The sequence below is a fragment of the Macrotis lagotis genome, chromosome 6, assembly GCF_037893015.1.
Source record: "Macrotis lagotis isolate mMagLag1 chromosome 6, bilby.v1.9.chrom.fasta, whole genome shotgun sequence".
Lineage (NCBI taxonomy): Eukaryota > Metazoa > Chordata > Mammalia > Peramelemorphia > Peramelidae > Macrotis > Macrotis lagotis.
The window spans coordinates 1016564-1042814 of NC_133663.1; the positions used below are offsets into that span (position 1 = coordinate 1016564).

Consider the following 26251-nt stretch of genomic DNA (forward strand, 5'->3'; position numbering starts at 1 on the left):
GGCCTCAGGAGTCCCAGAGAAGGCTCGGGACCTACACACAGGAATGCAACAGTCCTGGCAGGGGCAGCTACTAGAGGAAGGGTGGATCTGGTCAGAAGTTGTCTGGAGGATGCCGTCTTTGAGCTGAACTAAGGCCAGACAGAGATTGTGGTACTTGCTCCTAGGGCTAGTCATGAGCCCCTGAGGCCTGGCCTGCTCAGAGTGGCCCGCTCAGGCTCCCTGAACACTAAAAAAATCTTGCTGGCATCTGGGTGAAGGATGAAGGTGAGTGGAGAGGCAGAGAGAGCAAAGAGGCTGCTGCAGTGGTTCAGATGAGAAGCTGGAGGGAGCAAGCATTGATTAAACACCTACTGTATATCAGACACCATGGCACCAAGTGCCGAGGAGCGCCCGCTCGAATGAGGAGAAAACATGCACAAGAGAAAAGGAACAGTGGGGGTGGAGAGTAATGGTGACGCAGAAGGCTTCCTAGCCTGGCCCCATCCCCAGGGCAGGGCCCAGACTGGACAGGATGGACAGAGGAAGAAATGAGATCTGGCAGCTCTTGAGCTTCCAGAAGTAAGCAGGCCCAGGAGTTGGGGATTAGAAGCAGAGGGAAGGATAGTAGTGCCTTGACTGGAAGAAGGAAGACAGATGGGAGCCCTTCTCAGTCTCTCCTGTTCAGGCCCTCACGGCACCCTTTCCTCCCCAGCCTCCTGATCTCAGCCTCCCCCACCCAACTGCCCAAAGGTTAGGTGGGATCCTGTCAAGGTTCTCTATGGCCTGCCTTCAGGATCAAATAGCAAGTGGCCCCCAGGCTCCCTTTGGTCTCCCCCAGCACCCTTCAAAGCCAGACCACATTGCCTGGTCATTTGGTTGTATCCCCTAGGGAAAATGTAAGCACCAGGGAGGTCGCTATTGGCACTGCCCCCTTCAGTGGTAGAGACAGAAACAAGCTGGTCCCCAGGCAGACCCCTTCTGGTCTTCTGGTGTCCCAAAGGAAGTAGGGTGTGTGTGGGGAGGCGAATTATGGGGGTGGGTGGGTGTGATGTTCTGGTTATATGCTGATGGCCCAGGGGCAAGGCTTGGCTCATTTTCCTTTGTGGGCCCAGGATTGAGCTTTGGGTCTGGAAGGAGCATTGTAGAGGTCACACAAATGTTTGATCAACTCAAGTCAAGTGAAGCTCTTTGTGCCCCGCCTCCTCCTCCCCTCCCCCCCCCAGTCCCTGCAATGTGATTCCAGGCCCTGGGGGAAGCAGGGCCTTCCATCAGACTGATTTCAGGCGCCCCCAAAGTTCCTGGCAGACTCCCGAACTTCTATAGCAATGCCGGGCTGATTTCCTTCCAAAGCTGCTTCCTGGCAGGCCATCCTGACCCACCTGGGCCAGGCCATCCCTGGTCAAGGCCCTCCCCAATCCCCTACCTGAGCAAGCACCCCTTGGGGCATAAGTCCATGATGATCTCCCACTGGGACACTGGGGCCTGCCAGTCCTGCCCACCCCTAAAGGACTCTGTCCATGAGGACCTTTTATGGGCAAGCAGAGGGATCTGAAGAGGGGATGGGTTCATCCGGGGCCAGTATTCTCCTCTGACACGAGAGGGTGCCCTCAGCCACTTCCTCAGGGCTCATTCACCTTTTAGTCAGTCTGCTTGTTCTGTTGGACTAAGTCAATGGGCAACTCCATGAGGGGGTAGCCAACCCAGTGTCAGGAGGACTCGAGTTCAAATCCTGCCTCAGAAGCTTACTAGCTGTGTGACCCTGAGCTTCACCTCTGCCTCAGTTTCCTTCCCTCCCAGGTTCTGTGAGGATCCAATGAGATGTCACTGAAGTGCTCTGCATGTACCTAGCACACCGCAGGTGGTACAGACCTGAGAAGTATTGATAGTATTGCCCTAGAGAGAAGACAGGGTCATCTCCACACTGGTCATTTGGTTGTATCCCCTAGGAAAAATGTAAGCATCAGAGAGATTGCCCAAGGGCCAGGCAGGGAGCTTTGGCTCGGGGGAGGAAGAGGATGGTGGAAGCAGGGGCCTTCACAAGGAGCTCCATTTCAAGCTTTCTCTTCAAGCCTGCTGGATGACCAGGCTGGCAGGCTCGGGTTCTGGTCCTGCCCAGGGCGGTCCCACTTCCCCTCCCAAACAAAGAGTCACACCCAAAGGGAGTCTGGCCTAGCATCTTTTATGTACAAATGGGCATTGCCACGGGTGGAGTCACATTACCTTATAAATAGCTAAAGCAAGTTCTCTAAAAAGAGACCAGCCATCCCTGGAGGGAACTGAACCTGCCTGTCTGTGGCCCCCGGGGAGAATAGCCCGGTCACAGCTTGGGCACTCGGGGGAGGGGGGCTAGGCAGGGTGACTGCAGTCCCCGGTCCTCCCATCTGATTCAGTGAAGGCTCTTTATATTCAGTGACCCTGGGATGGCATTGGATGGGACCCTCCCAGGGAAGGACATGATCTCATAGCACCAATGTCTGCCTTCTTTCCCCGCCTGCCTGCTCCAATTCAGTCGCACTTCCTCATCATTACTGCCAAGGCCATCCCCATGTCTGAGAGGGGCTGCCCTGGGGGGCTCTGGCCTCTCCTTGGGCAGCCCAGGGGACCAGGATCGGGCTGTCACTCAAAGCGCCGAAGGTGGTTATACAGAGACTGCACATATGTGAAGACACACATGGGGTCGGGCTTGCGTCCCATCACCATCATGTCATCCACCTCGATGAGCCGCTCACACTGGGCCAGGTTCCTAGAATATATAACCAATCAGTTAGGAACAGCATTCACCATGGGCCTGGCTACCCCAGGAGTTAGGGAGTGCAGAGCTTAAAAGCTGTCACCGGGCTCAGCCCATTTCACAGAAGAGAAGACTGAGGAAGCCAGTCCATTGGAGCAGGATTCAAAGCAGGCCGTGGCCCTCCTCCAAAGCCAACTTTCACTTCCCATCAACATGCCCTATTTGTAGACACTTCCCACAGTCCTGTATTGGGGGTGCCCAGGAAAGGATGAGCTCCTGGGGCGGTGTGGGGGAAGGCCTGAGAAGCAGCCAAATGGGTGATGATGCCTCCTTCAAGGTGTCCCATAGATGTGGCTGCTGCTGGGCTGCTGCTCTGGGAGCTGGGGCCTGGGGTCCACTTAAACACCCCCCCCAGCCTGCCCTGAGACAAAGACTGTAACCTAATCCCCAGCGACGTGCTCGGCAGGCCCTGGCTGGGGCCCAGGATGCCACCAAAAACCAAAGGTCACAACGAAATTGAGCCATCTGTCACAGACTGTCCCCATGGCTCCTATTTGAGGCTCAGCTGCCCCCCACCCCCGGGGACTGCAAGTGACTCCGCAAGGAAATGGCTGGATCAGGGCCAGTGACCCCAGACCCCCTCCCCCCAGAGGCCCATGCCAAGTTCTGTCCCAAGGAACAAGAGCTCCCAGTCCATCTTGCAGTCCGGGCATCTTCTGTGGCAGCCCCGCCCCCTTGCCTGGAGTGCTCCACTCCTCCTTGTCCTCCTCCTCTCCATCTCTGGTTTCCTTCTAGTCCCCACTTCTCCAAAATCCAGACTTCCCTGAATGCCAAGGCCTTCTCCAGTTGACTATATCCAGTCTATGGGAACAAAGGTGTTTGCTTCTCCCCCCTCAGACTGGGGGGGGGGGGCTCCTTGAGGGTAGGAGTGCTTTTGCCTTTCTTTGTATTCCCAACATTTAGCACACAGCAGGTGCTTAATAAATGCTTAGAGCCTGATTCAGGTGCTGGTGTCTGTTGAAGGAACTTCAGCTCAGAGAGATTCCAGCCACCAGCACCCCATCTTTCCCAGATTCAGCAACCCTGGATTGGGGCTCCAGGGGTGTCCCAAGTCCATGACCCTGGGAGCCTCAGTTTGCTCACTGCAACAATAGGGAGGAGTCTCTCCTTCCAGTGCTGGGCCTCCTGGGGCAGTGGGGAGGGGGAAGGGCCTTGAGGGATCAGGCCAGCAGCTGGTGGCGGGGCAGGGGGGAGTGTTTCTTAGGAAGAATTTTCCAAGTGTGTTAGGAAACTTGACGAGCTCAGTTCAGTTTTCACCAGAGACACATGGAAACCACAAATAGCCATGCCCGGCAGCCGCTGCCCCCTTAGTTATTCCCGTTGTAACCAGAGAAACCGAAACACATTCCTGGCAGGGTGAGCATGAAGCTCCCTTCACTCAACCCCTCGCCCTGGAAGCTGCTCAGTGGGGGCTGGGGCTCCATTCTGGGCAAGGCTAGGCTGAACCCTGTCTCTTGGTGGGGAGGGGGGCTGCCCTGCCAGTGCTGCCCCCTGGCAGCCCCTACCTCTCCCCCAAGCAGACGTCTTCAGCCGCTCTCTCGTTTGTGCAAGGGTTTGTACAAGTGGTTCCCACTTCCTCTCTTCTCTCTTCCCAGTCCTCTGTCCTGCGGCCATCCTAGGGCTCCTCTCCTCCCTCTGAGCTCCCTTCGGCAACCCCAGCAACTCCCATAGATATGGTCACATCCATGGACACGATGCTCCCCTCCACCTCCAGCCTGCCCTCGCCACTTGCCACTGCCTTCTGAGACTACCCTCCATTAGCACCACATATTTCTAGGATGTACGGGTTGCTGGCTTCTGGTCTCCACCAGGAGAACGGATCTCCCCGAGAGCAGGACCTTGGAGCTGGGCCCAGCACCAACCTCAATGGCTGGCATACTCTAAACCCTAGGTTTGCTGACAGATTTCCCTTTTCATTCCAGGTCCCCATCCCCATCTGCTGTTGAAGGGCAGTGGCCTGAGGCCCAGGGGCCCTCTCCACCAGGGCCCAGGGAAGAGCTAGCTTCCATAGTCTCGGCTCCCATTCACAGAATAATGAGAACTAGCTTTCCTCACATCAGCTTTGGGATTCTCCCACACACAGATGAGGAAATTGAGGCACAACAGACTAATGTTTGCTCTCTGAAGAGTCATCAGTGCTTCCCACTGGACTGTCCTGGGAAAACCCATGGAGCTCCAGCTATAATCTAAAAAAATGTCCCCAAAGAGAGCACTCAGGTGACGACCAAAAGACCCTCTCCCCTTGGCAACCTGAAGGTGGTTTCAGATGTGGTAACTGATTCTGCCCTGGCTATTCCTCCTCCCCAGGCCCTCCAGGACAGTGGACAGGAGCAAGCCAAGCTTTGATTGGGAAGGAGAGGGGTGAGGTCAGGAACAGGAGAGAGGAAACCTCTGCTGGGTCCCATCTGTCTCTGAATGCCGGGGAGCTCTGATCTCCTAGGAGGGAGAGGCCGAGCACTCCTCTGCCATGAAACAAGGGGGGTTTTCTCATTTCTGTCTCAGGACCAACTGGTCACTCCTAGCTTGGGCTTGGGCAGGCCAGGGCCTCGTTGGGCTTACTTCACTTTCTATCGGTTCATATCACATGCACTGTTTCTTAGGATTAGGAAGTCATTACATAATGATCCTCAACATGGTCATTCCCCAATGAATGGGTGGGGACAGACTGGGGGGCCCCCAAGGCGTCTGGGATTCATGGGGACGGGATGAAATGGGGAGACTAATGATAATGAGCCAAGACCACAGGTCAGCTGGGACTCTCAGTTCATGTTCCTGCCCAGCTCACAGCATGAAGTCCCAGCCCTTGGGGTCCAGCCCCCAGCTAGGTTTCTGAACTGAATCGTCCACTATCTCGGCCAGTCCCCTTTAAGAGCAGGATACAGAGTGACTGTCCAGTAAAAGGGCATCGGGGGGAGGGACCAACCTATGACTAGAGACTAGGACCAAGAAAAGTGAGCCACCCAGGCACTATCCTTGACTTCACCTACTCTCTGATCTGACCCAAATAAGATTGCTGAGTCAAGGAAACTGAGTCAGTCCAGAGAGCACTGAGGGTCAGTGGGAACTATAGCAGGATTGTGTCTGCCCCTAGCCCCAGAAGCTTCTTCAGAAGACCATCTGGGGCAGCGCCCTGAGCCAATGCCCTGGTAGCCCTACTCCAGGAAAAGGCAACGGGTCAGACAGGACCCCTGAGGACAGTGTGAGGTGATCCTGCTCCCTGAGCAGCCCTAGCCCTTGGCAGTGAAGTTGGGGAGGCCTCCTACCCCAGGCAGCAGGATGGGGGCAGCAGTCAAAGTCAGCCTGGAGGAGTCAGAGCTTCTAGTCTGATCCCCTTCCCAGTCCTGACCCTCCTCCCTCTCACTGGCCTTCACACCCCACCCCCACCCATGCCCTTGGACTGGATAGCCCAAAGACAGACTGAAGAGGTCCCATGAAGGCCAAGTGGTTTGTCTAAAAAATTCAAAGATGGGCAGCATCACATTACTTTGAACACATAACCTTCCCCACCAGTCATCAACCTAGTGACCCCCTCCCCAGGATCTTGGGCTCTGGGCGGTGAACTCTCACCTCACTGTGCCACAAACAGGCCTCTGGGGTACCTTCTGACCACCCCACCCCCATTGTCTCTCTCTCTCTCACACACACACACACACACACACACACACACACACACACACACACAAACACACACACAATGGGCCCTCTGTCCAGTTTCTCCATATATATATGTATATATATATATATATATATATATATATATATATATATATATATATATATATATATATGAACTCCTTGAGCCCAGGACTTCCCTGCTTATCAATTTTGTCTCTGTCCCTCTACCCTCTTTGTTTCTCTGCCCCCACCACTAGCTCCCCAGACCCATGAGCACCTGTTCAAAGGGTGAGCAGACCAAATCTGACCCAAAGATGGCACCCCTCCTTAGTGCTTGGACACCACAGGCCAGACATTCTGGGAAAGAAAAAAGGGCCCAAAGGCCCAGCCACCCACCCCTCGAGTCAACAGCACAGGATAGTCAGCATTTCCACTGTGATTTGGAAATCGGAATCTGGCCCAGCCTCAGCCTGGCCTAGGCCCACCATCACCCATAGTGTTGCTCACATGGGCATGCAGGAAGGCGCTCTAGGCCAGCCCAGGACCTGTAGGACTTGGGCTCCCCTCATTCAGTACTCACTCGGCCATGGTGAAGGCCAACTCAAAATTCTTCTTCCGCTCACTGGGGTTCAAGGTCTTATAGTCAAAGGCTTCTGGGAAGAAGGAGTGGATGAGGGCACAGAAGGCCATGCCATCACTCCAGCTAGAGGAGAAGTTCTGAAGATCGACGTGCTGCCAAGTCCCAGAAAGAGAAGGAGAGAATGGTGAGGGCCTGTCCCAGCCCAGAACACAATGGGAAAGAAATGGGGTGGTCCCCCTCTCCCACCCCAGGGGCACTGCCTATTCCTCTTGGCCCTCGAATCAAATTCCACGCCAGTGCTTGGCACTTAATCTAAGCATCAGTTTTCCCACATGCAATAGGGGGGAGTCAAGTACTGCCTCTGACTGACCCTGGCTGTGTCACCCCGGCACCTCCTGAACCCACCTCCTCCAGACAACTCATTTAGAATGTGAGGTCTAGGCCTCACAACAGTGGGGGAATTTTCCTCACTAGACTGAGCAAGGCCGGCCTCCCCGATGAGGTGCTGTGGTCGGGTGATGCTCAGGACCCCAACCCTAAGTCCTGCCAGGAACCTTCTTCTTGACCCCCATTGCCTTGGTATCTCCCGCTCAGACAACTGCCCCCCCTTCCTCAGTGGCTGCCCTTCCCACTTGTCTGTACACACACTCAAAGCAGTAGCTCACCTGGTAGCCAATGGTCTTGGAGCGACACCACTCCAACAGAATCTGCTTGATGCTGCTTGCACTGGCCACACCAAAGCTCTGGGAGCGCTTCAGCTTGGCCCGGGACTCCCCTCGGCCCCTGGGAGACAGACCAGATGCGAGGGATGCAAGGCCAGCCTTTCCCTAGCAAGCAGGCATCTATTCCACCCTCTTCCTAAGGAGCCACCAAGAGCCAGAGAACCCAGGACCGGCTCCTCAACCACCAACCAACCAGGGCCTCTCCCCTGCCACCATCCGGCCATGACTGGGCTGCCCTGCCTCCAAGGCTCCAGAGCTAGACAATCACAAAAAGCCTCCGGAAGTCCCCCTGAGCCCACTGTGGTCCTGTCTGCCCGTACTTGCCAGCATCTTGTTCCCATTTCTCAAAAAGCGCTTTGCGAGCCTGTGCTCCTGAAGTCCGCGGCAGTGTCTGGGATCTCACCAGCTCCCTGCGCCGCTCCCCCTGCCGATGGCTGACCGATGGCGGAGGTGGGGATGGAGATTTTGGAGGTGTCGTCTGCTGGATGCTGGTAGACAGAAGGCTGCTCTGATCCAGGAGGGAAGGAAGTCCCCTCCCCACCTATGGGGAACCCCACACTCCCATGGTGAACCCCAGAAGGCCAGAGGGTCCCCTTGGGCAGGAACTTTGGGCCAAGGAAGGGGCCCTTGGCTCAAGTTTGTGACGGGTTGCCCAGTCTTTCCTTTGAGCAGCCAGAGGCCCAGGAGAAGCCGCCCATGTCTCCACCTGGGGCAGAGACCCCAAGGATGGGCCTGGGCTCTGAGAGGCCATTTGGAAGGAATAGCATCAGGGCAGGAACACATTCCCCACAAGACCTCCAACAAAGCTCCTCCCCTTTCCAGGAGAGGAAGTCAATTGAATCACCTCTTTTATTTAGCACCAGTAAAGCCCAGTCTAAGGTAGTCCTCACCCCTCCTTGGCTGGAAGGAATGGACTCCAGGGACCTGACCAGCCTACAGCAGATCAGCCCCAAAAGCAGTAGTTCCCCTGAACCACAGTAGGTACCTCAGGACCAAGAGGCCGAGACTACTGTTACAAACAGAAAACTAATTGCCTAAATGGGAAAGCAAGGGAAGCTGGGTCTCAGGCTACAGTGCAAGACTAGAGACCCTGGTGGCTAGGAACAGTTTAGGATGGCAGTGGGTGGTCCTGGTGGCTGTGGGTGACCCATGGGTTGCTGCGGGTGGTCATGGTGGCTGTGGGTGGTCATAGGTGACTTGGGGGGCCAACTTACCTTTCATTGTTGACAAAGACACTGGTCATCCCAAAGCTGGTGACTGAGGAGGACCTGGTGACCCTGAGACTTTTCTCTGAATGGCAGAAGACAAGACAGCACCCCAGAAGCCTCCCTTGATGACTGTGACTGCTTTGGGGCACCTGCCCAGCAGCCCAAGTTCATTTAGACACTCTCCCCATCCCAGGCACAGATTATCTTGCCACTGCTCATGCTTGAACAGGACCTGCCCCACCCCTGTTTCCCCAGGCCTCAGCCCAGGGGAGACCAAAGGGTCCCCAGAACTCTGAACTAAAAGGGACTGGGCAGGCAGACAGCACCAGAGATCTGAGGGAGAGCCAGCCGAACCAGGTAAGTTTTCTACCCCTGCCACCAACCAGCTCTCTCCCTGGGTGAGCCTGGGCAGGGCCAAAAAAATCTCTAGGCTCAGCTGAAGGGAGAGCTCAAGATCAGGGAAGGCACCAACCGGGCCTGAAGAGAGCTTACTACCATTCAAGTCAAAGAAAGGACACAGATAACCAGAATACAATTCTCCCCATTAAAAGGGAAAACTGAGCCTTGGGGACACGCAGTTAGTGTGTGCTGGAGGCATAGAACCCTTCTGTCTGACCCCAGGATCCCTGGTTATAAAATGAGAAGACCGAGCCAGACATGTCCAACACGGCCCCTCAGCCGAAATAATACTCAAAACGAAAATAACCATAACACCACAATGATAATATATTAAATTGTCAAATATTATTTTTAAAAAATTTTAAATGAAATACTTCTAACAATACCAACACTGATGCTCTAAGGTTTGCATTCTCCTTATTCCTCATATCTACCCTAGGAGTGAGCTTTGTCATGAGGAAGAAACTGAGGCAGGGGTTAAGTGACTTGTCCAGAGTACACAGCTGGATTTGAACTCAGTCTTCCTGACTCCAGGTCTGGCTCTCTGGCACTATGACAGCCACCTAGGATATTTGGGGAGGAGGGTGGATACACTGGGGGTTGGAGACCCTACAGGAGGGAGGACTCCACTCCATGAGGGCCTTCACCTTGTCTTACCTGGCTGACTAGACAGCTTGACCATCTCACTGGGGCTTGCGCCATGCCCCTGGCTGCCTGGGGAGACCAGAGTTGGGGACACGCTTTCCCCAGACACCTTCTCTGGGCCCCGGGTGATGGCAGTGACGGGCTGGTGGGGCATGCAGAGAGCTACACTCGGGGGGTGGGGTTCGAGGGTCTCAGAGACCTCTGGGGATTGGTGCCCTGGACCTGGAGAGAACAGAGAGGAGAAGAGTAGGGCTTCCGTGCAGCAGTGAGTCAGAAGCCAAGGCCTCACCTGGCCCAGATGAGCTCTGGGCTGCTCCCCGACCTGGGCCTCAACCTCACCAATCCAAGAGAGCTGAAGGAGCCATGGGGCCCAAACCAAGGCCCCCACAGTCTTCCTGGGCCAGCCAACTGAGCTTGTCATTGGGTCAACACTGACCAACCCCCTCCAAGTAAACAGAGGAGCAAGGTGCTCACTCACCTGCCATCACCTGATGCCCATTCTCCAAAGCTTGAGAGACTCTCTTAATATCTGAATTAGCCCATTCCTCCTGGTCCTGGCTCTGAAAAGACAAAGAACCATGTCTGTGTGTCCCAGCCCCTGCCAGTCTGTCCCAGCCTCTCTGGGCTCCCCTAGATCCAGTCCATGGAACTCCTTCTCTCAGTGGTTTCCTGCTGCCCACCACCTCCCCTGATCCTCATAACACTCCTTCTTGTCCTTTAGGGAGGACAAATGGGTTCAAAGAAGAAAGAATTCTGATTTCAGCTATGTAGGGAGTCAAAGGCAGAGCTAGAGATAGGACAGCACCAGGCTGCCCAGCTCCCAAGCCAGGATTCCGATCATAGACAACAGCTGATATCTAATATCCAAAGGCATCATATCTGTCTCCCCCCACCCCCACCCCAGGGTAAGTCAGCGTCTGCTGCCTCAGTGGGATGGACCAATTCCTCAAGGCCCAATGACTAAGAAACCTAAGAAGCCAAACTCCTGGGGAAGGGTCCCTCTTCCCCCAGAATCGAGGCTGAGACAAACCCCTCTATCACAGGCCAGACCTGGTTTTAAGCAACCAATACAAAAAGAAAGGGGAAAGGGCAAAGAAGGGATAGGGGTTGTCAAAGAAAAAAGAAAGATGGTATCAAATTCAAAAGACTTCACCCAAAGGACACCAGAGCAGTTCGAATGTACAGAAACTTTACAGGAGAAAGTCAGCTCTGATAACTGAGGCCACAGAAGCACCAAGGAAACTGGCTTTGACTTCTCTCTGGATCCCCAGCACTTTAATGTGTGTGTGTGTGGGGCGGGGTTCCTCAAGGCTTGTCAACTGATTAACAGATCTGAAAATCAATGCAAAGGACCCAGACAACAGGAGATGAAGCCACATGAGCCTCTTCTCTTTGCAAAGTCACTGAGTCTGCTGCCTTTCCTTCACAGCTTGGCAACAATCGAATCTAAAAGTAAAGACACATTTGCTGAATTGTGGGGAGAGGGCAGCATAGGGATACATTGTACATAGTCAGGTCTGGGTTCAGATGCTGCTTTAGAAGTTCCAACTGGGCATCATCAATTCCCAAGTAGGGATGACTCTTGGACTCCATCTTTCCCCAAGCCAGTGAGAGCCAAGGGCTTTGTAAGCTCTTATCCCCTCCTCAGAATCCCTGGACCTGATCAGAGCACGGCCAGTAGGAGTGGGTAGCCTCCTTGGTGTACAAGCTCACCACACTCATGGCTTTGGTGGTGAGTCTGGCAGGGTCCACCGCACATGTGCCATCCTAATGGCCCATGGCCCAGATTCTTTTGTCCTATAACAAGATACATTCAATTGGTGGCCCACATCTATTCTGGGGCCTGGGGGTCAACATATCTGTACCAGGTCATTAAAAACTCCCCCCTTCAACCCAAAGTTGGGGCACCCCCCCAAGATGCCCCCCACATAGTCTCATATCTCACAAAAGGGGCAGATGGGGATGCAAACTGTTTTGGACCATCCCCACATGAGAGACCACACCCAGAGACATGCTCCATACATGGGGCCCTGAGGACATCTTCTCTAATCTCCTGCAGGTCCCAGAAAAGGCAAATTCTCAGGCTACACCCCCTCTCAGGCTACATCCCCCTCCAATAAACCCCAAACATCTCCGTTTCCTTGGGATTGGGGTCATATCAAATGATGCTAGCAAGAATAGACTCACATGTGGTGCCAGTGGGACATGACCACCTATTTCTTGGCAGTTCCAGTTGGAAGCAGCTCAGTTCCTTCTTTAGCCCAGAGGCTGTCCAAATTCAGGGCTCAGATCACCCTCTCCCATCCCCCCTGGAAGTCAACTAGTTAAAATGGTGCCAAGTGAGGCTTATGCCAATGGAGGTAAAATCATAGAAGGGTATCATGGATGTGATCAGGGCATCAGTGATCAGGGCAAGCCAGCATGGGTTCACTAAGAACACGACGTCCCATCCTGGAGCCCGCAAAGTTCCAGTCAGAAACTTAGGCATTTAAAAAAAATAGAAAATAGGACCATATCTCAAAGGGAAAGGGGTGATATTTTCATCTTAAAAGTAGGCATTAGTGGAGGTATTTGATTGCATAAAAATGATCATTTTCTTTAGAAGAAAATATTATTCAAGATAAAGAGAAAAAGGTCAAGTATGAAATATGCTTATGACTCACAAACAAGAGATGCCTATTTGACCCCCATAGCCACAAACTGATTAAAAAAAACCCTCTGGGGCTGACCCACTCTGAGATACACAAACTCTCTGGGATAGAAGGCCATTGGTGGCAGTCTGATCCAACTTCACCCACAAAAAAAGATAAGCCCCTGACAAGATCCCTGATGTGCCTCTGCCAGAAAGGACCTGAAGAAAAAGGGGTCCCCCATATCCCACTGGCATGCTCACTGAAAAATTCTGTTCTCTGAATCATCCTGCCCTTACTATGACCATCCCCTTGCCCTGGGGAGTGGAATCATAAAGATATTGGTGCAGGAGCATCTGTTACAGAAAAAGCAATGGGAATGTCCAGAGGCTGAGGAACAAGGAAGAAATGGGGACCTGTCTGTCTGTCTGCAGAACAATTAATCTGTAAGAAAAGAAATGATCAATGTGAAGAAAGCAGAGCCCACTGGCTAGTGGATATACCCCAACTGGGGGGGCATCTGAGAGAATGCAGTTGACCCTCCAAAATCTGTTGAAAGACAGACAAGGGCAATCACATGGGAAATGAAGGGAGCATCTGAGAAGTTGTTGGGGAACATTTTCATTGTTGAAATTTTAGGACCCAGAATAAGCAGGTTTCAAATAAGGCTGAGAAGTTTTGCTGATGTTTAAATTTCCATTCACAACCTGTCAGAGTTTTTAAATGGCCCCAGGGACAACCCAGACGCTGGCTCAGCACCCTCTCTTCTTCCTCCCTTCCTTGAGTGGGCTAGTGCTGGGAAAGAGCCACAAGCTTTCACTGGGCCTGCCAGCCCCCCCCAGACCATCCTGGCAGAACCTGCCTCAGTCTATGCCCCCAGCAAGGCCTCATCACCATCCCATCTAAAGGTGAGATCCCAATACATATGACCACAAACAGGGGGCTGAGCCTCATATCTTCCCCCTCTCCCACCCCCAACCCACTGCAATGTTCTATCTGCAGAGCCTCTAAAGTGCCTTGTATACAATTAGTATTTAATAAATGCTGACTGGTTGAGCTTTTATATTTCAGTAAATGAGGTATGGCAGTCTTGTCTTGATGGGCAAATAGATATGCTAATATGATCCATTGGAGTTACTCAGATCCAGTCAGGCTGGAGGCCTGGCTTAGCCTGTGCTTGAATTGCCCCCAATTCTTCACAAACCCCTTAGCCCAGAAGGACCAGTCTGAGGAGAGCCCCTCCCCCCTTAATTTAGAGAAGTTCTTAGAACTGGTTAGGTCCACACAGCATGGGGCCCTATGGACTGTGGAATCTGGGTCCCCCAGGGCTGTCTTTGTCAATCTATGAGACTGGTATTTCTGGGTCAGCCACATTGACAGGTTGAGAGCAAGTTTCAGTAAGATTCTCAGCCACAACATTTCATTTTTCTTGTAAGAAAAAAAAGAAACAAGGGGGGGGGAGGAAGAGAGAGAGATAGAAAGAAAGAGAGAGAGAGAGAGAGAGAGAGAGAGAGAGAGAGAGATACAGAAGGGGGTGGAGAGAGAAACCAAGGTCTTTGTTCATATCCTTTCTACAAATACTTCAATTAAACCTTGAAAATAGGCAGACATGCCAAACCAACTAGCTACACTTTTTTTGCTTTTATAATCTAAGAAATCAGAGACACATTTATTATCTTCCCTTGTAATGTATATAGTTTAATGTTCTTGACTAGTGTTTTTTCCCCATTTCATTTACCTTTTTACGTATCACTTGAATCTTTTATTTGAAGACCAAATTTTCTGTTCAGTTCTGGTCTTTTTAATCAGAAAAATTTGGAAGTGCTCTATTTCATTGAAAATTCATCTTTTCCCCTGATAGAATATGCTGAATTTTGCAGGGTATTTAATTCTTGGGTGTAATCCAAGTCCTTTACCCTCCAGATCATCATATTCCAGGTCCTCTGATCCTTTAATATTGAAAATGATAAATCTGATTGTGGCTCCTTGGGATTTAAATTGCTTCTTTTTGGCTGCTTGCAGTATTTTCTCTTTTAGCTGAGAATTGTGAAATTTGACTACAATATTCCTAGGAGTATTTATTCTGGGGTCTCTTTCTGGAGGTGATCAATGGATTTTTTTGAGGGCTTTTGTCTTCTTCTTGTAGGATATTAGGACAGTATTTCATAACTTCCTGAAAGATGATTCCCAGGCTCTTTTTTTTGATAAAGGTAGACCAATAATTCATAAATTATCTCTCTCAGCTCTATTTTCCAGGTCATTTGTTCTTCCTAAAAGATATTTTACATTTTCTTCTATTTTTTCAGCCTTTTGATTTTCTTTGATGGAATTTTGGTGTCCCATAGATTTGTCCAATCCTAACTTTTAGGATTTTATTTTCTTCAGTTAGTTTTTATTTCTTTTTCCAGATGTTTAGTTTTACTTTTAAATGAGTTATCTTCCTTTTCTAGTTGGTTGGTTTTATTTATTTTTTATTTTTTTAGATTTTTTGCAAGGTAATGGGGTTAAGTGGCTTGCCCAAGACAACACAGGTTGATTTTATTTTTGATGAGTTATATTCTTTCTCTAGTTAGTCATTTTTACTTTTAAAGTTTATTTCTTCAGTCAATTTTTCATAATTCTCCTTCATGACTCATTTCCAGTTCTCTTCTTTCTCTCTTCTTTGGTTTGAGCTCTTCCAAGAAAATTGGGACTTCCTAAAATCCTTTGAGGCTTCACATATGGGCAAGTTGTCACTGCTTTCATCTTCTAAGATGGCATTTTTATCGACCCTATCAGAATAGTAGTTTTCTATGGTTAGCTTTTTGATTTTTGCATTTTTTTTTTGATAGTTGAGCTGTTCCTGAGGGACAGGGAATATAGTCCCAAGCTTTTTGTGCTGAGGCTGGGATTTGGTCCCTGGCTTATCGCATGCCAAGGTGTTAACTATGCAGCCTAGGCATTGCCTATGCAGAGGTTTGTCACTGTCTTTATGGCAAGGCTTTGCCTATGTAGTAGTCTGTTTCCAACTGAATCTTGTCTGTTGCCCAGTGTTTCCAGGACTCAGACTTTGTCTGGGCAGTCGCCACAGGCAAGGGGAAGGAAGCAGATCCTCTGGGTTGGAAGATGATAGGACTTCCATCAACCAATCAACAAGTATCATGAAACAAAGATAAGAAAGGGATACCCCTACCCTCAAGGAACTTACTTTCTGATGGGGCGTGCACTATGTATAGAGTATATAGCAGTTAACATTTCTCTAATATTTTAAGGTTCAAAGAGAGAGAGAGAGAGAGAGAGAGAGAGAGAGAGAGAGAGAGAAGGAAGGGAGGGAAAGAGGGATGCATGAATGAAAGGATAAATGGATGGATAAATGGATAAATGGATGGAGACCTCCTAAGGGGATAGATGTGTCAATGGATATATGGATGGATTGGAAGATAGATAGATAGATAGATAGATAGATAGATAGATAGATAGATAGATAGATAGATAGATGGATGGATGGATGGAGGCCTCCTGAGTCAGGGGGACAGAGGGATGGATGGATGGTTAGTTGGATATACGGACAGAGGGATGGAGGTCTCCCAAGACAGAAAAAATTATTGGATACCTAGCTCAGAGGGGATAAGCATTTCCTGACCACAATAGATGGACCTGGAGCAGGTCACATCTTCCCTGTGGGATGTGGCCAATATGGGAATTTGCTCTGCTTGATTTTGTATGTTACTAGGGTTTTGTTCACTTTCTTTTGGGTGGGTGGGGATGATGGATAGAGAAAATAAATGCTTATACATTTAAATTTTAAATTAAAAGAAAAAAGGATAGCAGAAATGTTTCAAAGGAAGGAAGACAGAAAAGCAAAATCTGGAGGTTCTGTCTTGGAGAGGGAGAAGTTTTGCCTATCATTTCAAGAGGGGCTATGAAATAACCCAGGGTGGGAATGAGCAAATGAGAAGACATGTGAGGTCATCTCTGTGTGATGGAGAAGCATGGAAGACTGCCCAGCTGCCTTCTCATCATGAGTTCACATGGGCCTAGATGGTGCAACCAGAAGGAAGCCAGGGTGGTGGGGAGGGGGGCACTGGGCAGGATGGTGGAGCCATGGGCCAGACATAGAGACCAGAGAGTGTTCTTATCCTTGCAGCTGACTGAAGGCCAGATCTGAGCAGTGAATAGCTGGATAAAGATGGAGGTCTCTAGGGATGGGGGCTGGACTTTCAGATAAAAGTGTTTAACTTGGACAGGAGCTCTGGACTAAGGGGAAAATGTCTTATTTGCCCAGAATCTTGCAGATCCATTCCCAAGGACCCCAAACTGAACTGGAAAACAGGAGAAATTACTCAGGAATGGCCAGGCCCTCTGATACAGGACACCTCCACAAACCCACTGAGAGGGTGCCTGCCTGGAGAAAGATGGGTTCAGATCCTAAGTCATCCAGAGATGAACCTGAGGGAGAGCGCAGAGCAAGGGTCCCAGAGCTGGGGTCCCAAACTTCAGGAAGTCCCCAGATCTTCCTGGCTTGGAACTCAGGTCTATCCATTCTGCCTCTCCACAACCACAGATCAGGAACAGGAAATGATTGTTCACCGAAAGAAAATGGGGAGCAGGGGGACAGTCATGAGGAAAACCAGAGCCTCAGAAGAGAAGGAAGGAAGGAGAGAGTTGAGGGGGGGAATTCCCACCACTCAAAAGTAATCTCCAACTGAACTAATGATTCGGTACACCCTCAAGCTTGCCAAGGTCTGGCCAGGAGCTGGCATCACCATCACCCCAGTCATCACAAGTTCCCTCATCTCCCTCCACCATCTGGGTCAAATGTCTACAATATTGAGGAACAGACCAAAAAATCTCAGCTCCACACCTTTGCTGAAGTTGATTCCCTGCCTGGAATGCAGACCTCCCTGCCCCCTCCCCAAAGCTCTCCCTTCAAAGCTTAGCTCCAGGCCCATCTCCTTTAAGGAAGCCAATCCTGACCCCCCAATCATACCCACTTAATTGATTCTGTCATTCCCCCCACCCCAGGAAGAATGGTAGCTCCTTGAGGGCTATCCCCAGGATGGGACTAGTGTACATGAGGTGCTTAATTACTACTTGGCAAAATGAATATTTGTTGAACTGGATCAGTGTCCTGGTGGTTAAGTCAGCTTTGTACAGATGCCTGAACTTGAGGTGCCTGAGACCAAAGTGAGCCTAGAAAGGCAGTGGAGGAACCCAGGGGCTGCAGGGACAGGTCCTTTGGAGAGGTGCCAGTCAGGACTACCGCAAGCTCATCTTCAACTTGAGACTCCCTATGTTACTGTGAGCTGTCAGCATAAAAAAATAACAAATGAATTAAAAAATATTTATGAAGCAGAGAGCTGGGCTAAACTCTGACCAGTCTCTGACCTTTTACTAGGGATAAAGAATCCCAAATGGAGGGCAAGGAAGGGGAGAAAGGGTGGCTGCACTCTGGCACTGCCAACTGGAGAGAGTGAGAGCTCAATCGGGGACAGGAAGTCCTGGGAAGAGTATCTGGACATGAAGGCCAGAGCTGGAAAAGACTGAACTCAACCCTCTTGGTTCAGAGAGAGCAAAAGACTTGTCCACAGTCACACAGTTGGCCACAGCTTTCCTAATACTTGGAGTTTGGGCAGTTTCCTCCCTGGCTTTTTCACCTTCCCTGGTCTGCCTTCTTCCCAGGTCCTGTCTGTCTAATTCTCTCAGTCCATCTCTATGTGACTTTCTGTTTTTAACTAGATTCTCCACAGATAGATGTGGGGGTGGGGGTAAGGGGCCTGAAGCCTGGCCCTCCCCCTCCTGGAGCTGTCTGCTCCACCCAAGTCACCCAGGACTTCTTCACTCTCACCAGGCCTCAGAGTAACAAAGCCCCCTTGTTTTCATCCATTGCCAGAGGAGGGGCCAGCCCCCAGCCCCAGGAGAATCACATCATTGTCCTGCCAAGAGCTTCCTAGGCCCTGCTCTCTGGGAGCCTTCCTGCCACCTAGGGACAAACTCAGTGGGGCTGAGAAGCTCTGATGCCCACAGGGCCCCAGCCTGACCAGACCAAGCACCTCCCTTTCCTGTCCAGGGATGCTGCCCTCCTTTGAAGCCACCCATTCTTCCCTCCCCTCCGTCCTTCAGATGATTAGGGAGTTCCCAGGTTAACTTAGAAAGGAAAGAAGGGAAATATTTCCCTGAGACCTGCTGTCAGTCTCTAGGAAAGGGCTCCCTAACCCTTGGGCTACCTTATTTGAATTGGGTATCAGATGGGCCAGAAGGCAAAGACCAGGCAAGTCTCCCTGAAGTCAAGGAGGGAGTCTTTAGCCATAGCATGGCCAACAATGGCCAAGGATCCTGGGCCAGAAAGTAGGAAAACAGGTCAGAACCATGTGGCTGTGTGAGCAATCCCCCGGGAATCAGGGGGATGATACTCAGCCACTCTCTAACTTTAATAGAAGATCCCATTGGAGCACCTGTCATCAAAGTCAATCCTCTTCCAGAGTGTCCCAAGAGTCTCTGGAGAGCCCAGGATTCCAGGCAATTCCAAGGGCAATGAGAAAGTGCCCCCCACATCTTACAGGAGTGACAGAGCCCTGGGAGGCAATAGGGACAGAGAACCCTGGGCTCCAGGCAAAGGGGACCCATGTGGACCAGGACCAGGACAGACCCTGCTGCCCAGACCATTACCCAGGGCATCCCTCTAACAATAGCCTGGAGGAGTGACATCACCCCCACCTACAGGCCTACCCAGCCTTCCTCCTGGTTGGCATCATAGCTAGTAAGCATCAATGGCCTCTCCTCACCAAGGCTCCAGCTACTGCCTTCAAGGGAGCTACAAGTCATCAAAAGGCCTCATGATTCACCCCATGATGGAGGAGGAGGCCACTGAGGCTGCTGCAGAGCCATCCCAGTGGCGAAGGGGCTGCCTCCAGAAGGAGCGAGGGAGAGAGTGGCATGTCACAGACATGGGAGATTTTCCAGGACTGGCTTGTTGACCTGCATGGGATGTTGCTTGGACCAGAGATAGGAGAGGACAGGGATCCCAAGGGCAAGTGCTATCTCTACAATCCTTCAAAGTGGGGCCACCACTAACAGAATGGCTCTGGTGTGCCTCCAACTGTCAGTGAGTGAAGACAGCCGGGGAAGAATGTATCCTCTCTCACTATGGTGGCCTAAAAATGAGAGATTTTAGCTACACTGCTTACTGATCCCAGGGGGCGGGAGTGGGGCAGGGGAAGGGCTTCCCAACCCTCCTTCAGTGACTGACACTGATAGCAGATAAAATTTGTACAGTACTTCCAGTTTGAAAAGCTCTGTATACATGTTCTCATTTGGTAGTCATAGCAACCCCTGTGAGATAGGTGCTGCTATCCCCCTTTCCTTAATGAGGAAACTGAGGTAGACAGAGGCTAAGTGACTTACCCAGAAAATATGTGAGGCTGGATTTGAACTCAGGTCTATCCACTGAGACACTCAGTTACCTTGGTAGGTCTCGGACAGTGAATAATCCCCGTTTGCCTTCTTCAGAGAGTCACAGTAAAGATTCCAATAATGTGATTAATCATTTTGTAATTATGAATACTATTCTTATTAATAAGCTGTTACTGGTGACTACATTAACAGAAAGGAAAGAGCTCTAGGAAAGGAAGAACCAGAAATTATGGAGGCAGGCTCATGGGAGAGGAAGGGGAGGGGAGAGAACTTGGGGAAGGTCTGTCCAGAGAAAGAGTCTCACAAGTCCTTCTTTCCTCCTTCCCCCTTCCCATGCAGGGTGATCCTCATTATCTAAGGGCTATCCTGGAGACAGCTGTCTGGTCTCTGGAGTCTGACCTCCTCCCCAGACCTTGCTCCCACACTAGGTCCATGGCACCAAGAGACTTCAGGAAAAAGGGGAAGGCCTCCCAGAGGCTCCAGGGACCCTGGGCATCCCTCCCATCCCCCATCTGGCAAAAGAAGAGAAAGCACAGCCAGGACAAGCGGCCCAGGGCACAGCTCAAACAAGTCCAGGTTTTAAAAGCCAGGGCAGAAAAGTCCTATTACAATTTGGGCCGTGCCTCACCCTTCCACCTCAAGGGGAACAGAAGCACCCTGGGGCTCTTCCAGTCAGTTTTTTGATTAAAAAAAAAAACATGAATTGGCCTGAACTTCTGTCAGATACCCCCAGAGGCCATGGTTGCTTGAAGGGGGGATCCCATGGGATCCATCTGGAATAACAGCAAACTACATGACTGTCCCTAGAGCAGGCTGCTGGGAAACACGGTCGGAGGGAGAAATTGGGGAGTCCTCTTCCATAACAGACACTGGTAGATTCAGGTACTGAACTGGACTAGGAGTCATGACAAAGGGGAATCTTGGGAGACCCTTAGGGGCTGATACAAAGAGACCTGGGGAGGAACAGAACAATGGATCTAATCACAATGCCACCCTGCAGAGTTGAAGAACTCTGAGCCATGACCAAAGGTCTTTGGAAGCAGGCTGCCCCCCTCCAGTCCCCATGAGCTCAGATTGGCTACCCCCCCCAGGGTCCAAGGGGCTTAGGCTGCCCATCCCTCAACAGGGACCCATGGGTGGCTCACCCCCCACAGAGGGTTCACCCCCTGTGAAGACACCCACCACTAATGGGGGCATCTCTTTAACTTGATCATGAATGCTTTTACAAAGGTTTTGTTTTCTCTTTTTCTCCTGAGAGAGGAGGGGAGAAGGAGAAAGGGTCCAAGGACAGAGCTATTCTCCTTCAAAAAAGTACAAAAGGGAAAAGGTTCAAGGTTGCATTTCAAAAGACCTAGAAGAGAAGGCGGGCCCAAAGTACTGACTCCCAGACAAATGGAGCAGCTTGGAATCTCACCTGATGAATACCTTCTAGACTCTCAAAGGAAAGCAGCTTCTGCAGAGGGGAGCTAGGCTGAGGTCTTTCTGGGCTCTTTTACAGGGGAATGCCCTCGCTCCAGCTGGTGTTTCTTATCTGAAGACTTAGGGGGACAAGAAATGGAGGTACTGAGGCCAGGAAGGCCCTAAGGTCAGGGAGGCCCATGGCAGCTGTGCCTTTGGGGTATGTATTGAGGGCTCCCCACTCTAAGCATCTGGGTTTTAAAATGTTCAGTCCCCCATACAGATGTCTACACACTCCCCACACAGAGCTCTTTGGTGACCCTGGGTGCTCCCAGACTGGGTATCTTTCCCCACAAACAGAAGATGATGAACATATCCGCCTGGGCCCCCTTTCCTCAGCCCAGGGCTTTCAAGGACTTGATTTAAACCTCTCCCCAAAGTGGTTCACTTTGTTATAAAAATAACGTGGCTGGCGGGGAAGGCGAGATAAGGCCGAGCCTGGCTTGTCTCACACAAAGGCCGCAGAGTTCTCTGGCATTCCAGAAGGGCCAGGGGCCTCTCTCAGCTAATGGGGCTGGCAGGTGGGTTCAGGTAACTCCTCTGGAGAGCAGCCCAGGCTCCGGGGCCCATCCACAGTCAGGGAAGCCCCCTCTGTGGAGCCACCCCCAAGCCTGGGCTTGGATGGACAGAAATGGCTGGCTTTTCTCAGGCCTCCTCTGGCTCTCTGCTAATCCCCTTCTGAAATTCTAACAGAGCAGAGGAAACAGTGAAGGCCTGGAGGCCAAAGAAGTCGGCCAGGCCAACCACCTCATTTTACTTATAAGCAAACTGAGACTCAGGGGAGGTGACTTGCCTGAGATCACCCAGGCAGTAAACTGTACAGACAGAATTTGAACCCAAGTTTTAAACTTAAGAGCCAATGGAGTCCAGGCCTTGTGACATTCCATGGGTGTGTGTGTGTGGGGGGGGGGGGGATACATCCTACCCTTCACCATAAAGCCAAGGGTATTATTCTTAACCCCACAAGGAATCAGGCCAATTCCCCAGAGCAGGACTTTAGTCACCTCTCAGAGAAGGGACCCTCCACCTCATTGTGAACCCAAGAGTGTTCAGTGTGGTGGCAGCTGGGCCTGTAGATTGGGGGAGGTTAGTCTGGCAATGGGAGTTGGGAGGAGTGGCCACCCATGAGATCCACAGGGCTGGGCCCTGAGCAGTGAATCCAGAGCCCAGCATCAAGTTGCCCATTGGCCCCTAGGAAGTCTGGAATCTCCTAATCCTAGCCCCTCCATTCAGCCCATACCTCCAGGGTCCCTGGCCCTTCCTGCCTGGCAGGTGAGCACCCATGGGAGAAATTCTGGCTATTCAAGCCAGATCTTCCTTTAAAAAATGTCTTCATTGGACTCTGCCAGTCTCTAAAAGCAGCATGCCCTCCCTCACCTTTTCTGCCAAACTCCTGAGCACCAACTTACCTTTACTTTTTGACCTTTTGGCACCTTTTCTAGGACCCTACCCTCCAGACAGCACCTCCAATGAGCACCCCAAAAAGTCGGAAAGTCCTCTGTGTCTGCAGCAAGATGAAGACTTTCCTTGGAGCCACCTGTGGTGGGCACCCAAGTCCTCCAGAGGGAGATAGGGGTTCAATAATATTATCTAAAGCCTAAACCTCCTTCTTGGTGGTGCTCCTAGTTACTGCTTCCAAACCAACTGACTCGTCCTCATAAGCAGACTACCTGCCAGACACCCAGGGACCATCACGTTCAGCTCCTTCAAGTGCTCCTCTAGTGTCCAGGCCTCCAGTTCTTCCCCAGCCATTCCCTCATCTTGCTCAAGCTTTTCCTACACTGGTGCCTCTCCTGTGCCTTCCGGGCCAGATCCCACTCAGTACTCCTCCTTGCTCTCTGATATCTCAGTCACTTCCCTCTCCAAGTGAGACTCGGGCCGCACTCAAGCTCTAGCCTCTCTGACCACACAAGTGTCAATGAGTTCCCCATAGTCACGGATCTCCTTGGCCAGTTTGCTGGATGGCCCCACCAGCTCCCCCTCCTCTGCTGCCAAGCCCTCTCACCTGATCTCTTTACTGACACATCCAACAAGGCAGCCTTATTTATAGGAAGACAGATCCCTGCCTCCTGCTCAGGGAGCCAAGGACAGAATTCACAAACAAGAGAAGTCCTTTTCAGGTAATAATAGTCTGTCCTTCATTTTCAAAGAAGACCATGCAGGGAGGTGATGTCATGACAAGCACATGAATCGGATTGGCGGGGAGGACTATGCTACGTCACCAGCCTCACTTTGTTCTCCACAGCCATCTGGGTCAGTGGTCTGATATGAATCAGGATCACTGGAGATGGCCCTGAATGCCAGGCAATGAGGGTTAAGTGACTTGCACAAGATCACACAGCTAGTTAGAGTCACGTGTCTGAGATCAGATTCAAACTCCTGGCCTCCTGACTCCAAGGCCAGTGCTCCATCCACTGCAGCACCTACCTGGTCCTAGGTAAGGTCTAAAAGGCAGAAGATAACCCATTACCAATGAATCAGGGAAGGCTTTTTCCAGGGGATCCATTTGTGTGGTGCTGCAGAGAAGTCAAGAGACTGAACAGGGAGGGATAGGAGGAAGGAAGCTCCCCTGGCCCAAGAAGATGAGGGTTGGTAAATGAACCCATCGGGCTAGTATGGAGGAGGCAGAGGAGAGGAAAGGGACAAAGGGACACGTTGACTGAAGTCAAGGAAGAGGCAAGAGAAAGAGAAAAGACCCCTGGGATTAGGCCTTGAGAGGGGGAACAGGAGGAGGAGAAGCAGAACAAGGAGAGCAGAGGAGGAGTGACCCAGATGTTTGGCAGCTGTGGGCTTTGGAGGATGAGACCAGTCTCTAGGCTCCCTAGGTCCCAGCCAAGGGAGCCTGTGAGAACACACAGGAACGTTCCCTTATTTCCAGCCTTTTCCTCCTTCTTCACCCTGGAGACAGTCTAGTGGTAGCAACACCTAGAAGGTCTCAGCTCACCTCCCACCTCAGGGGATCCGGATCTTCTCACAGGGCTCCTTGTCCTCACACAGTCTGACCACCAGGACTACGGTTAGTTAAAAGACTGACTTAATGGCTGCGGGGGGGTGGGGGGGTGGGGGGGTGGAGAGTGGAATCCAAGAAAAGATGGGAAGGAGGAAGAAGGGGAGCAGAGAGGAAAGCTGCTGGGGGGAGGCTTAGAGAACTTGGAACTTGAGGGAGTGACCTATAAAATGGAAGGCAGGCTGAGAGCTAGACAGGGGCAGTCTATTGTTCTGGACCAAACTGCTCCTAGAAAGGAGGCAGGTAAAGCTAAGGCAGTGTGGCTGGGAGGGAGGCAGGAAAAGCCTAGCTCTGGAAGCTTGCCTTCTGTCTTTCTCCCTAGGATTCCCCAGGATTCTCCAGGCTGACGTTCCAGGGCTGTGGGGATTTGCCAGGACCTGAGGTCCCCATAGATGACCCAGGTTTGACACCTCACTTTGGCTGGGGGGGGGGGGGTTCTGGAGCATGAGAACTGCCCCGCTCCTCCAATATTGTTCACTGCCCCAACCCACCAACCTACCTGCTCGGGGAGTATCCCTCCCCAGGTGCCCCTCCAGCCTGGGAGTTTCTGGGAGAATCAGGAAGGGTCAGGCCCAATCTCCTCCTCTAGCTTCAACACTCTTGGCCCTTCTCCAAGCCCACCCCTTCCATTCCGAGAGGCCTCCCAAAACGCCCTCCCTCTCAGAAAGAGGAGGCTGAGGAGAAGGCTCCCCCCCATTCTCCCCCACACACATCAGATTCAATCCCTTGAAGCTGAGAGACAGGTGGACTCAGAGCCGGCCAGTCCCGGACCAGGCTCTCCCCCAAGCCCCTCCCCCACTGCTCTGATCAACCCCCCCCACAAACCCCTGCCCCCACAAGTCCCTGCCCCCACTGCTCTAATGAGCCACACAAGCTCCCTCCCTCCCTCACTGCTGTGAACACACACACTCTCACACGCACACTCCCGCTCACGTCTGCACACGCACCCTCTCACACACGCGTGCACACACATGCACGCACACGCACACACACTCTCATACATGCACGCACACTCTCTCTCTCTCTCTCTCTCTCTCTCTCTCTCTCTCTCTCTCTCTCACTCACACTCTCACACACCCTCTCCGGGTCCCTGTGGAGGCGCCTGCCTTCTGCAGCGGGGCCACGGCTCTTTATGATCCCTTAGGCTTCCCTTCGGTGGTCCGCTGCCCACCCCCACCCCCGGAGCCCTCCACTCGGCCTCCAGGCCTGGATCCCAAAGCCCCGCCCAGCTCCCGGCCCAACCTGGGACTCGGGGGGAACCCCAAGAGCACGAGCGAGGGCCCCACTCTAGAGCCTGGAGGTCGGCCCCACCCTCTGCCAGGGAAAAAGCCGGGGAAACCGAGGCAGGCCCACGCGGAAGGCGCTGCCACCGGCCCCCGGGGGCGAGAGGCTGGCCAAGGGGCGGTCGAGGCCAGGGGTCCTCTCCGCGCTGGCCCCCCGCCCCCCGCCCTGGCCCGTCACTCACCTGGGCCCGGCCCGACAGCGAGAAGACGGCGCGGCTGGCGAAGCGCGGGGGCTCCCGGGCGCCTGGGGGCCCCGGCTCGGCCCCGCCGTCCAGGGGCAGGCCGGTGGCGCGCGCCAGCGCCTCCACGTGGCGCGCCAGCTGCCCCAGGTGGGCCCGCAGCCGCTCGTGCTCGGCCTGCAGCTCGGCCACGGTGCGCGCCAGGGGCCCGGCCAGCCCCAGCGCCTCGGCCAGCCTGCGCTCCACGCCGCCCTGGAAGCGCGCCACGTCCGCGCGCAGGGCGCGCATCGCCTGGCGCAGCCCGCCCCCCGCCTCCTCCGCCTCGACCCCCAGCTCCGCCTCAGCCGCCGCCCCGCTCGCCAT

At 52.3% G+C, this 26251-nt stretch overlaps 1 protein-coding gene across 1 annotated transcript; it reads right to left on the bottom strand.

Annotated features, from left to right (window-relative positions):
* Positions 1-1400: 1400 nt before the first annotated feature.
* On the bottom strand, positions 1401-26251 carry SMTNL2 (smoothelin like 2). Its single transcript, XM_074192487.1, has 8 exons — positions 25892-26251; positions 10418-10499; positions 9952-10161; positions 8902-8977; positions 8008-8175; positions 7631-7748; positions 6966-7117; positions 1401-2722 (listed from the first exon to the last, which is right to left on the bottom strand). Exons 1-8 carry the CDS (start codon positions 26249-26251, stop codon positions 2596-2598), a joined length of 1293 nt encoding a protein of 430 aa, XP_074048588.1. The 3' UTR covers positions 1401-2595.

Coding starts and splice junctions, on each gene's coding strand:
- SMTNL2 (XM_074192487.1), bottom strand. CDS start 26,251: ATGGCGAGCGGGGCGGCGGCTGAGGCGGAGCTGGGGGTCGAGGCGGAG. Junction 8,978..9,951: donor CAAGCTGTCTAGTCAGCCAG/GTAAGACAAGGT, acceptor TCTGCCATTCAG/AGAAAAGTCTCAGGGTCACC. Junction 7,118..7,630: donor CCAAGACCATTGGCTACCAG/GTGAGCTACTGC, acceptor GGGACTTGGCAG/CACGTCGATCTTCAGAACTT.